Genomic DNA, 18821 nt, shown 5'->3' on the forward strand with positions numbered 1-18821 from the left:
AGTGAACGCCTTACAGAGCTTGCGCAAAGGAATGACACAAGACATATAACCAGAGACAATTTTTAGCTAAGCTAATAGCTTTTTAAAGCTGTTTCATTGAAAACAACTGTGTAAATATCAGATTGGGATATTCCCTTCGCTCCCAAGTTTGTAGTCTTAAACGAAGTGCTGTCAGCAAACCTCAGTCCTGTAAGTCTATCAAATCTGTACACCAGGCCCTGTGCTCCCAGGATTTGGGAGGACACAAACACCATGAAGACCAACCCCTAGCTCCACAAAGAACCACCCAAAGGTCAGATCATATTTCTGAAAGCTTTGTCCGAGATTCAATAGATAAAAAATAGGCGAGTTAACGTGAGAAGAAAATAGAATATAGTACAGTACTTACAAATCGCAACATTGCCAGAAGACTTTGATGTGCTCAGAAGGTCTATGTTCATGTTTTAAAGAGATGAAAAAGCTACGTAGAGTAAATCTCACGTTAAATTTTGTAAAGCGAATAACTGGACGTTCTCACCCACACAAGTACCAGAATGAGCGCCTAAGCAGCTTAGCACGTGTATGGGACATTCTCACCCACACAAGTACCAACTGCTAAGTCACAGCCTGAACCTCTGATTGATCACCTGAGGCGAGCCATGAGTCAGCCAGAGGAGCACAGGTGGAGGCAATTCACTGTGCTGCTGGAAGGGATGGAGCCTGGCTGCACCCCTCCTAGAGCTATTGAAGAGCTGGCTACCAGTGGGGAAGGATCTCTTCTGGAGTTTTGTGAGTGAGTCTAGGATAGAGGTAAGCCTTCTATGTATTCTCTTTTGTTATCATAATCTGCTTTGTCAAATTCTCTTGTTTATTTCATAATTATAACATCTTAATATTAGCATGACATGTGGGACATGAGACTGACCTGTGAGACAGAATGTGTCTGCTACAAAATCCTCTTTGTGTCCTATGATCCACTTCACTGTTGAGCATATGTGCACATATGTTGGTAGCCTTTAAGAACCAATGGTTACTGTGATCTTCTGCCTCTGGGTGGGTCTTACATAACATTGCTGAGTCGCAGGAGTCCTTTTGTTTTCCTTTTGTTATTTTCTGGCTCAGGCCAGCTCATTTATCCCCACTCATCTTACCATGGCTTCATTCTCTTTCCCTCTGGTTAATAGACAAAACCCAGACTAGATTGCACTGGGATCCAGATGGACCTTAGGTAACAATGCATCATTCCTACTTTATTTGAGCAGTTTCAGAATTTCTTATGCAAATTTCTGTGTTGCCTTGTGGAAGAGGACATCTAAGAATAAAAGAAAGTAACAGAGCCATGGTAGGGGAAATGAGGCTTATGTGCAGATAGTTCAGTAGACAAACTCGAAGCACAATAACCAAGTATTTGTCATTTCTTGTGATGAGACAGACCAAGCTACTGATTTAGCACATTTAGAGAGCCACTGTTCTAGCAAGTGGAAGAGAACAGGGCAAGCAGTGTAACAATACTGCACTTGAGAAAGCTGCAGGATGAGAGTGCAGAGGTCAACTATCTTCGATTACCTCTGGGCTGGTTATACAAATGGTGATTCACCAGGGTCTATTAGCAGTTAATCAACATGATCTAAGGAAATGCAAGGAACAACAGATCACAGAAACTAAAAAGCAGAAGACTCAGAGACTGAAGTGGAGCTACCAACACAGAGTCAGCACTGAAGACCATATCATCTGAAAATCAGTTGATACAGGGCCAAACATTTTTCTCCAGGCCACCACAACATGCCAGTCAGTTTTTGTAGGATTGACAGATACAGAGTAAACGAGCAATTCAAACTTGTTTCTTTATTAAGGCAAGTTCCATGTCATGCATCTAGTTACACATGCACACTTCACAACTACCTGTCACAACAGAGATCAGGAGTCTGGTGCAGCCTTCAGTATGGCTTGGGTTTGTTGACTGTGGCTTCTCCTTACATGCTGGTTTTCTTGGTTTCACAAGGCTTTGTGGTTTCTTTGCTACTTACTGCTGAATCCTCAGTTGAAAGTTGAGTACTAAGCAAACAGGAACCAACTACAATGAGCCGAGACTAGCAAATGATGCAAACAGGAACTAGGTGTAACAAGCACTGATGTTTCCATTGTTGACCGAAGAACATGTTGTAAAAGTACAGGAGTAAAGAATCAAGTCAAATCATTGTTTATAAAGCATACATGTAAGTGAAAAGTGATAATTGTGTTGAGAGGTTTTCTCTAATAGAAGGCTACTCTACTTGGAAGGATGATACAATCAAGCAGTCACATCAGTAACACTGCACTGGGCCAAAATTTTCTAAATAACAGTGTTGGAAACACCAAATTTAGAAACAGGAGAAGTGAAATTAAGGTTAACAAGTAAGAAGCAATTGTTTGTTTGGGATGAATCATAGAATCATGATGATTGGAAAAGACCATCCAGTCCAACTGTCCATCCATCACCAATATTTCCCGTTAATCATGTCCTTCAGTACAACATTTAAACATTCTTTCAGTGCCTCCAGGGTTGGTGACTACCACCTCCCTGGACAGCCTGTTTCAGTTCCTGACCACTCTCATGGAGAAGCAATATTTCCTAACATCCAACTTGAATCTCTCCTGGCGCAACGTGAGGCTATTCCCTGTAGACCTACTGCTAGTTGCATGGGAGATGAACCCAATCTCCACCTCATCACAGCTTCCCTTTGGGTAGTTGTTGAGAGTAGTAAGGGCAACCCTGAGCCTCCTCTTCTAAACAATCTCAGCTCCCTCAGCTGCTCTTAATAAGGCTTGTGATTCAGGCCCTTTGCCAGCTTCATTGCCCTTCTCTGAACATGTTTCTGTGTTCAGAGGGCATCTAGTTAATCTAGTCAGACGAAGGGAAGTAGGTGTAGGCAGAGTGTGAGGAGGTGCTTTCAGGGAAAGAGAAAATGGATGATATGGCATAACATAGAGAAAAGAGAGGTATGGATCCTTTTCAACTAGGAGCACTGGTGCCTATTAATGCTTGATAGTTCTCAGAGTGGTGGAGGCAGATGTACTTATTATTTCTATTATCCTTATCAAAAATAGGTGGCAAATCTCTTTTCACCAAAAGAAACAAAGTTTCTCTTGTGATGGAGGTGTTGTTGAACTGCATCCATTTTTTCTTATTATTTGGACCTATGTTATGGCCCTGAGGGCATGCCATACTAGACCATTCCTGCGCAGCTCCCCAAGAGCTCCCTTACCAGCCAACAAACCAGGCCTCATTTGTGTCCCCAATGCCATCAGCTCCTGACTCAGCAATGTCACAACAGGGTCCCACTGAACCAGGCCAACCTACAGATCGATGGCTTGGCCTAACAATTATAAGTATGGCAATTTTGTGAATAGATTGAACTTCGTGGAAACTGTATGAATATTAATATGCTAAATGTATATAATGAAGGTGATTTAATTATGGTGTCTGCATTCTAGGTGAAGAGATTCGCATGCACCCTGAAACAGTTGAATGTTGCAATAATTAGGAGCTAAGGTCACTGTGACCTGATGATTATCAGCAACGGTATGAGGTTCACTTCATAAACTGGGACTAGATGATGAACACCCATGTCCTTGACTCCTCACCAAACTTTTGAGTCCTTTCCTTACATGGATATCTATGGGGTATAAAATAGCAGTTCTAAGTAGTGCATACATTTCAACTGTGATGCACGTCCCCTTTTTTTCAATTTGGCATTTCACTAATTTGATATGATGGAGGACCCATCCTATTCATAGTTACAGATGGACTTTCCTCTTTGTCTTTTAAATTCTTTTCTTCCATCAACAGCTTCATATACAAGCTGTACCCCACACCTCTGCATAGATGTATATTTAAAGAGGAACCTTAGTTTATATTATTCCTGTTCTTTTAAGCTTCTGTATTTTTCTTCTATCTCTGACCATCCAGATGCAGGCATCTCAGATACTCAGGCTAAAACATCTTCCTCTGAAGAAGTTTCTAGTGAAATTAAAGGCATATAATAATAATGCTGTGAAGACCTAAATCTCAAATGCCAATGAACTAGAACTTCTTAAAGATTAGGGATAAGTGGTGATTACAGTCCTTCCCACTTACTATTCCCTGTCTTCTGTAATGCTTCTATAGCAGCTTTGTTTCCACGTACAGTTTTTGTGATCAAGATGACAGAGTCAACTGCAGCATTTGCTTTTTCCTCAGACCTTGGAGGGTAAAGTTACAGTTACTTCACTCTTGAATTAAAGGCCTCCAGCTGTCAGTGACTTCTTTAGTTGTACAAATGGAGTGCGTTTCCAGTTATTGTGTAACATCTTGCAGTAGATGTTTATTTATTCCACTGTCTTCTTTTCTCTTTCCTGCTTTTTTGACCTTTGTCTTTCTGCTGGGCACTGAGATTTGCTGTTACTGATTGTACCACATCTCAGACTGGCAACTTTTTTAAGAGGCATACCTACTACTCTTTCATTCAGCTTCCTAATTCTGTTCCTCTGAGCTTTTACTTATCTAATTCACAAATGGTTTCCAGAGCATCTCATCTATTTATCCATCTTGTTACATAGAAGACGGAAGCTTATTTCAAATAAGGATCTGACTTCCACCACCTTTTGGCTCATGGAAATAACCAGAACCGTATTCCTTCCTCACAATAGTCTCTGGCCTTTTACCACTTCACAATCTCAAAGATCACACGCAGATCAGTATGCTGGGATCTACTTGGCAATGCTGACAGAACTTCATCCTCATGAACGTTCAGGGCTGCTCATGCAATGTACCATCTTCTACTCCATGTTGAACTTCCATTAATGAATCAAATTTTTGTAATGCTAGAGTTGTGCACTCATGCTTCAAAACTTGATATATTCTCCCGCATAGTGTATTCTTTTGCAGTGGTTGGATATTCATGTTTTTGTCTCTTGTTAAAAAGGGCATGGCATCATAAGCTGAAGAGAATCAAAAAGATATGGAAATATGCCATAATTATACAGATATCGGGGAAAAAATAGATGCAAAAAGGTTTCATGCATTAATAATTTCAGCTTTGATGAATAAGGTGAGTTGTCATGGATGCCAGAACAAGACAATATGTATTATCCAGTCAAGTAATGTGGAATGTGGTGAAACTATTAGAACTCTACATTCCAGGCAACACTATCAAGATACTCTATCTTAAATTATGATAAACTACATCAGAGAAGACATAAGGCATGTAATTAAGAAATTATTACACTCTGGGCAACCTCAGGGCTGAGATTTGCCAGCGCTACCTATGTCTGGGCTTGTCTTGGTCTGCCTGGGGCTTTGCCTTGGCTTGTTCAACTGTAACATCAGCTGCCTTCCAATCAGATTATTATCAGATCATATTCCCTAACCAATTTCAACAGTCATTAGTTTTGTGTAAGCGTGTGCTGTACTGCTATAGTACTTCTAATGAAGCTCTGTTACAATAGTTAGTAAAAATAGGTTGCTACTCTGTGCAGCAGCACTGTCTATGACTGAGAAGTGTAGAAGAGTACACGCATGGGATGATAGCTGCGGCCTTGAAAGAAGAGACACTGGATGATACCAGAGGCCCCAGGGTTATAAACAAATCCCCAGTGCTCAATTAATGGTCACTAAAGGAATGCAGCCTTGGGAGCTGCGTAAAATCAGTTTTGAGGATAACAAAGAGCAAGCGTCCAGCATTACATGAAATACACCATATGCAGATAACTTGGTTATAATTAGGAAATGTGTGGTAATGGAGTAATAAACATAGTTTGTGTTGGAATAACATGCATATGAAAAATAAGAGCAGACAAGAGTAGATACGAACAAACCCCCGCTGTCAGCACCATCCTCCAAGTCAGGACCAAGGGGCACTCATGAATCATCATAACCATCCTTCTGGGGTAAGAATTGCCCCTGTCAACCTTATGAGCCAGAGGAGCAGCAGAAGCATGAGTCTAACAACAGGGAATAGACTTATGTACTAGGAATTTTCTCCAAAACTGTTTTTGCTGCTAATTATTATGGCTTTTTTTCTGTAATACTTATGTGAATATTGTCCCAAAATCTGAGCAAAAAGCTGATATAAACAGAAGCAAGATATTTGTTTACTACATTTCTGCACAGGATGGATGCTCGGCTGTTCATTCACAAAGCTAGCACACTCCCTCCATAGTTTTTTTTTCTTGTTTAGACCAAAAAAAATGGAAAATCACCATAAGGCTACATTTATTCACATGAATACTTCACTTCTTTTTAGAGTGCTAGCCCTTTCTACTGTCCATTCTTCTTCCTGTGATTATTTTTCAAGGTTAATGTGATTTGCAGCTAGTACATTCCATTCAACCCCTCTTCAGACTGAGATAAGCTCAATAAAATACCTTCTTTCAATGGTCTGGCCAACTTGTTTTCTTTCAGTGGTCATGCTGACTTGTTCCCTCTGACACTATTTCCTCCTTTAAGACTCAAAGCTTTAATCTTTCATTTAACTCTCACCTTGGTGCTTCTTCTCTAACGGCATGATGTGTTTTATTATCTCTTTTCTGTCCTTGTATCCTGACACAGATGATTTCTCTTTCCCTATCATTAGAACCTCTGATGATTGATTCCCACAGTTTTGGAGGACTTTTTGTGCAATGCACTATACTACACTGAACCATAAAATAAAGGTGTGTGAATATGCAATCCCATTAGCAATTGGCCTTATTTATAATTGTAAGTATTCATTGAGACAAGCAGATATATATATTTGTATATACATGTCCCAAAACATAGATTGCACCAAAAACATCACCAAGTCTTAAGGTAATTAATTTCTACACTTAACGAAAGTCACATCTTCCTCCCTTACCCAAGTAACAAATTCATGAATTTGAACTTCTGAAAACAAGATTAAAATGATAGGAGTTCATACTACTAATACACAAAATAATGTCAACAATCCTTGATGATGGTCTAACTCAGTATTTGCACCTACCGAAATCCAGCTGCAGTACATAGGTTCATTTTTTTTCTTGGAGATCTTCATTCTTAACTCCTTGATATAGATTCCTTCATCACTCTGGTGTAGTGGATGCAGGAGCTCGCTCCCTTCACTTTCAATGCTATGTATGTAGCCAAGACACTAAAAAGGGTTTTTTTTCCCCTTTTATTTTTGTGGCTCATCCTTCCCGGTACAGATATATAGCATGTCTCCAGGCATGGGCTGGGGCTTCCAGTAGTATTCCAGAGGGATTCACAGGGTGAGTGATCAGTGCAGAGAAGGTAATGCCCACGAAAGGAACAAGTGTTCCCTTAACAACCCATCTCTTTTTATGTATGTCTGCTCACTTCTATGCTGCATCCTACTGATGGAGTAGGGCTTCCCATACATAATCTCAAAAGTGACATCAAAGACTTAAACACTTTGGTTGATGTTTAGGGCGTAGAACTCTTTGTACTCCAGACAGGTGGGGACAGGTCCAGACAAAATAAGCAAGCCTGTGTGCCAAAGAGGTGCTAGAGAGCAATATACGTGCCAAGAAAGCAGGATGTTTCTCAACATCAGTACCGTATACGGGCAAACTGAGAGACAACCAGTGAGCCTTTGCCCAATTTAGTATCTTGCACAGAGGCAGTTTCACAGTGTATTAGCATAAGCATGTGATTTCCTAAAGATGGTGGGCAATAAGTTCCATATAAGGTGTGTTATCAACCTGCTATTTTCAAGTATGTTTTATACCTTCCCATGGAAATAGGAAGGCAATGTTTCTTAAAGTTACCGCATAAATTCTGTCCTGTGCTAGGCCCTCCCTACTGTGTGTAACTGACTTATCTCATGTTAGCAACTATTCTACCCGATCAGAATGCTACAATCTCCGCTTTACTCTGTTCAGCATCCTTCCTATCCCCTGTGATAAAAACAAAATATTTGACATACTTGCCCTATCTTGTCCTAGGCTCTGCCTCAGCAGCTTTTTGTGGAAAACATAACTACTTTTTGTGGAAAAGATAACTATTTTGCAAGAAGGTTCTAAGTTCAATGGGGGCCTACATCTTGGTACAGAAAATGCTGGAAGCTTCCACTACAAAAACGCAATCTACCTCACGCAAATGTGCATAGTAAGTGTGCTGTTGTCCCTTGATGTGCATATTAGAAGGATAAATCCCTCATGCACCTAGACTGCAATAGAACAGTGTTGGCTTTCTAAACTATAATTTTGTTTGGAGAGTTTTCTTGGGTACAATTTTCCTTAGCAAAAGAACTTACTTCTTCCCCCACCTGTGGTGTCATCTGGACTCTCGGTAACGCAAGAGGTAAAACCTCCACCCACCCCAAGCGGGTTTCCCGACACTGTTTTGAAAGGTTTTGCCCTTCCTACTTGATCATGGCCTCCAAGAGTTATGTAAGTCCCATGTAAACTGTAGGAATTTAGAAAGCCCTTGAACCATTTCCAAGTTAAAATGGGGTCCGTTATCTGAAGATAGCCCTTTGGGAATTCCAAATCTGGGAATTAACCACTTTGACTACTTTCCTAGCCATATTGGTGTGACAAGGGAAAGCATCATGTCATTCAGAAAAAGTATCCGCTAAAACAAATGCATTTTTTGCTGCCTGCTATTTGGTAACTCAGAAAAGGCTTTTTGCCGTTATTCCACAGGAGTTACTACTTTCCTTATTTCTTCAGATCTCGAGACCCTTAGAGATGAAATAAGCAGTCATGACCACAAATTGCCCTCCTCTTGTTTTTTTTCCAGATTGGTTGTTTCAGAGTGATATATTGGAGAGGTCCCCCACACTGACTTAGATGACAGTGATATACTGGGCTTCTTGAGTTGATAAAGAGTGTTTCGCTTATCATCAGACTCAGTGTGTTTTGCTTAGCATCAGCCAGTTTTGTGAAAGCAAGTATTGTTCAGTTAAGTATGTTTAAATATATATATTTATTATAATATTACCAAATATATTATAATATGTTACCAAATATATTTTGCTTAGCATTAGCTAGCTGAGCGATGTCACTGCTAACATAGCAGGAGGAAGGGAAACAAAAAGTGCTTCACTCACACTCATTCTTTTATACGGTAAAATTCATAACAGTAAGAGTCCCTGTCATACCACCAAGCGAGTGTGGCCAAGATGACCTGTATGACAAGGAAGACAAGGGATACTAGCTACAGAGTGCAGATTTATCTTTTCAGATACCCCTTGAGTGGGGACAACCAGTTTTCAAATAGGCTTATAACATTTCAAGTATGTCTAGATTTGATAGTGACTGTAATCTTTTCCCTTTTCATCCAGCTTTCCCTTTATGACCGTCCATTTGCTTCTTTGTGGCTCTCTCCAGGCATTTGGTGGCTTCAGTTCTGCTTTTCTAAATATTCTCACTTCCTGCTTTCAGTAAGTCCTTTGTTTTCCCAGTCTGCCTTTTGGTGTTACGTAATCTTGATAGCAATCAAGATAACAATTGCGGTTTGTCTCTGTGTCACCAGCACCCACCGCTCTGTTAACCCTGCTATTAGCTGTAGTGCTTTCATTAGAAACATCTGCAACGGATCCAACCACTGTATAGAGACTGTTGGTCTTTTTGTTTGTTTGCTTGTTTTTGTTTAATTTTTAAATCTAAATTGGCAGTTGCTATGTATAGCTTATACTATTTTTCTTTTCCAGTATAGGGATCCAAGCCATTTCATTTTACAATGAAGAGGTAATAGTGGAAAGATTTTCTTTTACTCTGCCACTCCAGGTTGTCTGCTGGGTATTGAGGCAGCTAGTGAAACAAAACTCACTACAAGACTTATTAAACTTTGTAATTAAGCTGACTTTGCTTCCTCGTGTTTTCACCCTCTAAAATATCAGAATGTGTCTGAGCAGGTTAGCCAGGATGACACACAGTCTCTACATGATCCAAGATGAGCAAAAGCAAACTGCCCTTAGACAAGAAGCCTTATACAGCCTTCTGGAGTCAACAGCTATTGTGATCTCTTGCCTTGGCATCTTGTCCTACTCCACTTGAGTCTCAGGGTATCCTTTGACTTTCCCTATCTAATTCTCTTCTGGCTCCTTGCCAGTTCATTTATATTCCCTCACCTTAACTTACAACTTTATTCTCTTGGTCTCTGGTTACTGAATAAAGCCATGCAAAGGTTGTACTGGGATCCAAGTGCACCGATGACTTTAAGTAACAATACATGCCATCATTTCAGTTGTTATTCCAATACCTGTAATCAAACAAATGGAAACGTACAGCTTCAATAGTGTTTGCCTTACATAATTGTTTTGTATGTGCAATTACATTACTTCAACATATAGTCATCCAGATGTATCCTTGAGATATGGGAGCTAGATGGTCAAGAAAATAGATGCACCTTGTAAGTTGCAAAGGATGCAATTGTTTTGTGACAAGTTTTCAGGTGGCAGCAGATAGATTGTTTGCAGAAGCCATGGGGCTCGTAAGATGGGAACTGGTGTTCAGTGCTGTTTTCAGCAAAGCACCGCACAAAAAGAATTGAATTTTAAAAAGAGCAAAGAGTTCAGTTGAAGGACACACCAAAATAACCATCAGGGGCCTCAGCATCACCATCAGAAAAAGACTGAGCATGTGCAAGAGGCAAAACCCTCTGTTAGTGATTCTGGGGAAAGTACTGAATATGTACGTACTGCCTGGGAAAACCTTTACATATGTAACACAAGTAATGTTTTTAAGCTGAAGATCTTAAGGTACACACTTTAGGTGAAACAAACCCTGCAGCCAGTGCTGTAATAAAGAATGCCTGCTTCTTAATACCACGTTGGTCTTAGGGAGTTTCATTCAGACTGGAGTTTGTGTGAGCAACAAACTCATGTTTCCTCATGCCCACACACACTTCTATTCCCATTTTATTCAGAACAACCCGAGTATTTATGTTGCAAATTCCTATGTAAGTTCTAAATATGTTTGAAGTTCATTTTTAGGATCAGATTTCAAAATGCTTGCTGCTTGCATGCTATTGCACTCAAATATAACATGAGGTAACTTGCTAACTTTGTGTATTCAAATGTCAAACAAGTTCTAGCTGGACTGACTATAGAAAAACCTTCTGATTTATGGTTTCCTGATGTTTCTGGTCTGTTAAGCTTCCCAGTTATTCTGTACCTTTGTAATAAGAATGCTTTCAGTGTAGGCAAATATATTGCCATAAAGCTTGCTAAGGTTTTTGGAATATTCATGTATTCATGGACTCATCAGCTTAGGATCATATCGTGTTATGAGAGCTTATCAAACACCCTAAAAGTAGGCCTACATTTTTCTTTGCTCACCTCTCTAAGGAAAGTGCCACGCAGAAAAATACAGAAAGCTTAAAAGCTTACAGAACATTTTGTGCCAGAATACAAACAAAAGAAAGCCAGTGACTATCAATCACAGCATTTCCAGGCATCATTTATTCTGCACCTCTTTTGATTTTCCATATTTTTCACACAGAGGAGTCCCAGTCACAGTATACTCAGATATAAATACATCATCTCAAATCTACAGTGGTAACCCTTTGCCTATGCAGGATTAAATTAAGCTGCGACTTATAAAGCTGCCTCTTTGTTGTGTAGAAACAATCTTTAACATATTTGATTTTTACCTAAATGCTAAATGGTGTGCCCAATTGCAGCCTATTTCATCTGCTAGCTGATCTGCTTAGAGAAAAGTCCCGCACCTTCTGGGTACCCCAGCTCTGAAGAGAGCCTTGGCCACCTGGTCACTGATTGAATAGCATAGGTTTGGTTGCACAGCTTGTGAAGCCTCAGCCTTTGAGATTTGTGGTAATTTAAGTGTTGCAGTTACAGTTTCCCTTAGGGTGGCTGTAAAAGGCTTGATTTGGTTTCCCTGCTTTCCCATCCACTTGCAAATAATCTAGTAGCACGAAAGTGTTTTATAACCTGCGATTTACAAGTCGGTTGAATTCTGCCATGAAGCACGATAGGATTTTATGGTATTTTAAGTGCCTCCTCAGAAAATCCTGTATTCTGTCTAGCCTTCTAGCCTTTTCTGGAGGAATGTTTCTATCGAGTTGTTTGATGGTATCTACAAAGACAAGTCAATAGTTATTTCTTCTCACTGGAGTTTGCAGGAACCGTTCATAACTGAGGTGAACATCATGGCAATAATGATTCTTTTGGCGCTGAAGAAGAATCTTTGTTCTCCTTTGGTTCATTCAGGCCTGGGCTCCACTGACTACAACTGATTGCTCAGGCCTTCGAGCACTGCAGTATTATTTTTTTCTGACCGCAGGTATTTGGAACTCATTTCAAGGATTTTGGATGTGACTGGATTAATGCCTACCTGTAAGGCACAGTGCGGTTCAGTCTGTTCAGTCAGCTTTCTGTTTCTGCATGGGGAGTGCTGTGGCGTGTGCAAATTTCCTGCACTTCTGTGGGGTGGTGAAACAATCTCTTATGTGCAGATATGATTAGTTCTTTTATACAGTTTGACTGATTTTAAGATCTTTGTCTCAGACACAATCAACCACAGGTCCAAATATGTGTGCTTAAGTTTTTTTTTTTTTTATAAGATCAGTTCTGAGTAGGTGAACAAGTGGAGATATGTGGGGAGAATACAGCAGGGTGTTGTGCATCTCACATCATGCAAAAGAGGTTTATAGGAGAGAAGGCTTGATCTGGAGTCATGCCATCTGAAATTGGGAAGAAAATTCTCTAATCCCAATGTGTTGAAAAGCAGCATTCCTTTATTCCTCACAATATGTACCGGGCAACTTGGCAAATCAAGGGCACTTTCAGACTTCTACCTTTAAACAGTTAAGATGTACACATGCAATACACTGGCATACACATTCACTCTATTCCAAGAGTTCATTAATATATGAAATGTCCTGGGCACACAGGTTTGCATCTAAGGTAATCTTACAACCACTTGCTTGCTCCCCTTTATTTCTCCTTTAGGTTCATCACAGTGACTTCTGGCCAACCTTTAGCTGTTTTACCCAATTTGGAAAATTTCCACTGCTCTTATGCCACAATGAGGAACTTTCTATCTTGGTGCACTACAGCCCCAAACAACATATGTGAAATCCAGGAAAAAGTCCTTGTACCTGGGAGATACAAAGATGAAAGTAGTCTATTGTGACTCCAGTGCTTCTATGAAGCAGAATCGTTGAGAAAAACAAGGCTGTATACACACCAAGCAAAGCTAAACTGCGGAATCTTAGAGCTAGCATTCATTGTCTCCTTTTGCTAAAGTAGTATGTTGGCCCTTAAACTTATATACTGATCCCAATCTCTAAACCAGCCTGTATCAATCATACAAGGATTTTATAGTCAGCATCTAACGTGGACCATCTGCAATAAAAATCCTTCCAAGATGTGGGCAGATAAACATTTTCAGCTCCTGCCACAGGCACTAAGTGCTACAGGAGCTTCATGACAAATTAATGTTTGTTTAGAGTCACCCTTGCATCAGTTTGCATAATATTATCTCCATTTACTCATAATATATAGCAAGAATTATATAATAAGAAAAAAATTAAGTTCATATGACTATTGGTTATTCATTTAATAGTTCTATAGATACACCAGATTTCCAACAGAAGAAGTCCAGTATAGACTGTCTTTTTCATTTAACCCCCTTTCTGGACATAGCTGAAACGACAAAATATGTTTTTTTGCCATCTGTGGCCCATTCAACTGTAGCCTTCAAGAGTACAGCATTAACCACTATAGTTCACTTCTAAAGCATGACTGAACTTGGATTTCCAAGCTAGAACATTTTCTCTCCCAGCTACTTATTAACCTCTGGAAACAGCAGCTTTTGTGGACCTGCTGGCCAGTTAAATCTAAACTTGGTTCTTGTTGAATCAAAAACAAATCCAGAGCATTTTACTTTAGTAATGTTTTTCCCAGGGAAGCATCCTAATTTTCACAAACCTATTCATTTCTAAACATTAGCTTAAATTCTGAAATCAGCCTCCTTTGAATTGTGTGATTACTTTAATTCTCCAGACACTGTAGGAAAATCAGCTCTGCTAACATACCAAGGACTGTGAGGCCATAGTGAATTTGATGGTGATCCCCAGCTCCTCTTCTCTATCACCCGGCAGCTGCTTAGGCACAGATAGATGTTTCTGGTAGTGGCTGGGCTCTGTATTGAAGGTGTAAGCAAGCTGCTGAGAGGCACATGGTGGAGCAGGACACAGGATGCTGGCAGAGGTGAGGCCCAAGATGGTCCATTTGAGCTAGCAGGAGGGTCTGACTCACCTGTGCATGCAGGTGGCCAGAGCATTGCAGAGGTGTCCAATCTGCATGAACTTTAGAAATTCTATTAAGGCCTTTCTCAGTGGTTAAGCCTCAAAACATCAGGAAAACGCGGGAAAAAATGTTACTGCTATACTGAAGCCACTGTGATTTTTCCTTCCTCCAGGCACTGAGCCTGTTCTGTAACTCAGGAACAGTGATTGTGAGAACTGTCCCTGGAAAACTGTGAGAGTTTAATAAAGAACGGCATGCTTTGACTGTGAAAACTTGTTCATGGGGAAAATCACAAGGTCATGAGCAAGGTAATGGGAATTTTTCATTTTTTTCAATGTAATGAACATTCTTATCTCAGTATCTTGATAAGAAAATGCTACATGGTCCTTCTGTCAAATATTAAAATGCCATTGCATTACGCTTGTGCACACATCCAACTCTACTTCAGTGTTTTCTGCTGGGATCTCGCCAGGTAAAAAATAATGGAGACAACAGTGCAGTCAACAGCACACGCACGCACACAGTGTGCCTGAAACCTTTTCAAGTGTGCAGAAACTGGGAGAGCAGCCAGAGGATAGGACAGAAACAGCATGTGGAGAGAACAGCCTTTCCTTCCCCCTGAGATGGGGGAGATGTTACACTGCAAAATGCAGTTTTAGGCACCTCCAGGTTAAGGAAAAGAGGAGTACAGGGGCTTCCATCCGCTAAAGCAGACGAGTGGTAACACTCCTTTTTACTGCACAGATATTCAATTATCCTAGAATGTGAGCCTTAAAAAAAAAGTAGAATATCAAACACTTTTGAATAGGAACAAAAATCTTGAGTTTCTGAGGACATGCTGATTAGATGTGGACATTTGAGAAAAATAACTGCATGTTCTGCATGTTGTTGTCAAAATGTGATTACATGGAGTGCCCCAGGTATAACAGAAACTCCCTGACAAAGAAGATCAGATTGAAACCAATCAACCTCAGGTCCCTTTTTCTTTGAACACCAGATAGCATTTTAAGGTAAATAATTATCAGAAAACTCACCATTATTTGTTAATTCCTTCTCAGGCACCTAACAGTCATAGCAAAGACAAACTCTCCATCTCTGCTCTGTAGCAGTCAGTGCGTCGCATTTTAATTCTGATGGATGCTCTTTCCTTTTTCTCTTTGTCACCCTTAAGATTAGTTTTGCCCTGCTCCCATGTTTGCATTCCTTTGACAATGAGCAATTGGGCAATGGGGACCAGTTTTTTTGCACTCTCCTGTGTGCTCCCTTCCAAGGCCTGTTAACCCATTTATATATTGCCCCACACCACATCTTTGAGCTAATGCTGTAAATAGTTCATTGCAGTCAGCATAAACACTTGTTACTAGAATCTGTTTAAAAACTGGTGTTAGAGTGTACAGTCGTGTAAAGTTAAGCAAAAAAACCTACAACAGATTGTGCAGTGGACAACTGGTGATTAGAAAAATGCTGTTACATCTTGAACTATCACCAGATCTCAACCAGTACAGGTACAGCATTACAAGTCATGAAACCTTGTTATCTTGATACCAAGTATGTCTCCTGTAACTTGTGAAAAAATCACTATGTTTCTGGGCTACAAAGACAAATATTTATGCGTCATATCAGCTACAATGACTTCTGCTGGTACAGAAATCAGAATGACAGCAACAGAAACAGATGGAGTTAATTTGACAAAGGAATATTTAATTTATAGATACACCAAGCGCTGCTTCTGCTGTCCATGAATTCATTACCTGGTGTGCAATGAGCCAATTCCCACATGCTCAGGAGAGATACTGCTTTTTGTTCAGGCCTGAGTGTCAGTGAAAGTTTCCACAAGTCAAGCACACCAGTGCAAGTTTTTCACCATATTTACAGAGCCTATATAATGTATGTACTCTGCCTATCTAGTGCGGAACAAACACCTCCTACCTACATATCCATAAGGTCAAACAACATGATATTCCATCCACTTCTGGCTACTTGCAAGGGGTTGCTTGGGGTCTTATACAACTCTTGGTGGTTGCTTTAAGTGGAGTATGTTTTTTATCTATATGTGATCTCATGTCACCTAAGGACAAGCTGGACTGTTTTCCTCTTGTCAACTTTTCTCTAACCTTTGTGAGGAGAACAATTGTCCTTGATTAATCAGGTAATATAAATTGTCAATATATCCATGTTTTAGTATCATCAGCACTCAGTCAAAGGGTCCTACGTTCATGTTGATTAAACACAGATAGTACCCCTTCTTATCAAAGGGAAGATCATTATAAACATTTTGACTGTCTCCATTACATGCATCTCCTCCCTTTGAAAGTTTCAAATATCTTATTTAATACATACATTCTCTCCCATACCTGCTATCACTTCCATCTTGGTGCCTTCACATCTTCATTCCATCAATAGAACAATATTGCCATCTCTAATGGTTCTTTTTATGTCTGTATCCTAAAGAATCTGGAACATTCAAAGTTCTGTAACTCAAGAAAGTAACATTAGTTCCCGAAATTATTTTGTTACGTATTTGCAATTCTGAAAAATTCCTAGAAAAACAATAAAAGGTTCTGGAAGCTAGTCCCAGGACAGATCCCTGGGGTACAACACTCGTGGTCAGCTTCCACCTGGACAGAGCTGTTGACAACCGCCCTCTGGCAGGGTGGTGCAGGACTGTATCAGAGGCCTTGCACAAGTCCAGGTAGATGAATCAGTTTGCCCTTTCTTTGTGCACTGAAACTATCACTCCATCACAGAAGGCCACCAGATTGGTCAGACATGATCTGCCCTTGCTGAAGCCTTCTGTCTGTCTCATATCACCTCCTCATCTTGCTTGCGCCTTAACATCTTTCCAGGAGGATCTGGACCTGTTCTCCAGGTCTTCCTTTCTCCCTTCCTTGAAAATGGAAGTGATATTTCCCTTTCTCCAGTCCTTGGGGACTTAGTCTGACAGCTGTAACTTCTTAAATACGCTGGAGACTTCAAGCTCCTCACATCACTCAAGACTCTGTTTTCTCTGTCTCAACATTGGGCCTTTCTAGATAAATATAATGCAATCCTTCCCCTTGTAACTCCCATTTGATCTTCAGTTTTATAAGCCATCAGGTAGCCATTCATTCTTACCTCAATTCAAGCTGGTGGTACACTAAACACCCCCATCTATAAGTATCCCCTCCCTCCATGCCACCTTCCATGTTTTTTTCTCCCTGTGGACAAGCTGCAAAGTGTCCTAAACTTGTTACAGCTCTCTGAGCAACTGCTGACATCTTTTCCACAATAGTTGCCACAGTGCAACATCTCATTTCTCTCCTTTTGGACAACATAAGGCATTATTCCTTGCCCATACACAACTCAGCCTGGTAGAGCAACGAAAAGCCACTAGTTCATCCCAGTCCAAGAGGTGACACCATTAACATGACACACTTCTTACTAACTAGAGACGTATTCCAGCTCACAGCTCTTCATCCACAGCCTTTTCACCTGACAGCAAAGTTACATTCTCCACCAAGATACAAAAGCAAGATCATGAAAAACAGTACTACTGAGGAAGGAAAGGACCATGGTTAGTTGAACAGCTTCAGTTTCCTTGAGGGTCATAACTATGCTGGCAGTCTCTTTGTCCGTGGTGCGTGGTTTTAGTCAGTAAAGCTGTGTCACTAGAAATAATGAAATAAAAGCACCCTTGTGCCAAGTACTGTTCAGGAGGGCAAAGTAGGTTAACAGCCTTTGGTCTCACCATGGTTGTTCATATCCCATTTAAGAGCCTTTTATTACCATTGTCATAAGCAGTGAAACACATTTTGCTAAGCATTATAAGTTTAATTGATAAACTAATTGAACAACACATTTTAGACAAGGCTGCTCTTTCCTGGACACCAGCTTGTACACAAGATTTCACTCAAACTGAAGAATTTACACCTTAGCCCCAGGGCAGTCAGAAACAATATTCAGTAAGAAATAACTAGACATGTTATCCAAGAAGTCTTTTATGACATACCTTGAATCATTTAAAACAATATGCCACCACAATATGGTGTGACGTGGAGCTATGAGGAAAGAAAAGGATGTTGCTCATAATTTTTATTGAAAATAAAGATATCTTCAAATCGTGTTACTGACAAAATTCTGTTGCTCATGCAGAAATGTTTCATTACTATGATTTTTCATATTCCAGTATTTCTTTAATTTCATACCTGTATTTTCCTTATTACTTCACACATCAATAATTCACTCTCAAATGCACAGAATCATGGATCATTAAGGTTGGAAAAGACCACTAAAATCATTCAGTCTGTCTACCTACCACCAGTGTTGCCCACTAACCCACGCCTCTCAGTGCCACATCTACGTGTTCCTTGAACACCTTCAGAGACAGTGACTCCACCACTTCCCATGGGAACAAGCAGCATGTTCCAATGCACCACCACTCTTTCAGAGAATTTTCCTAATATCCTGTCTTGATCATGCTTACTGACGTGAATAATAATTTTAAAAGTAAAAGGCATTTTTTCTAAGCAAAAAAAAAAGTCAGAAGATACAAAAGTATGAAACAGACCCCATGATCACATACATTTTTTTTTATTCTGCCTTTTTGTTTGAGGATGTCTGACTTCTGAATAAAGGTGTCTCCTTTTA

The 18821-nt window shown here is 40.1% G+C and overlaps 1 protein-coding gene across 1 annotated transcript in view; it reads right to left on the reverse strand.

Annotated features, from left to right (window-relative positions):
- RESF1 (retroelement silencing factor 1) overlaps positions 1 to 6407 on the reverse strand; it is a 34457-nt gene extending 28050 nt beyond the window's left edge. The window contains exons 1-2 of the mRNA XM_042838081.1: positions 6364 to 6407; positions 389 to 460 (exon numbers count right to left, since the gene is read on the reverse strand). Of these exons, the coding sequence (XP_042694015.1) occupies positions 389 to 460; positions 6364 to 6407 (116 nt within the window). The remainder of the gene's footprint in view (positions 1 to 388; positions 461 to 6363) is intronic.
- Between the last annotated feature and the right edge of the window lie 12414 nt (positions 6408 to 18821).

Source organism: Centrocercus urophasianus, unplaced genomic scaffold (genome assembly GCF_019232065.1).
Source record: "Centrocercus urophasianus isolate 14NV4802_14NV808 unplaced genomic scaffold, USGS_Curo_1.0 seq_73, whole genome shotgun sequence".
NCBI lineage: Eukaryota > Metazoa > Chordata > Aves > Galliformes > Phasianidae > Centrocercus > Centrocercus urophasianus.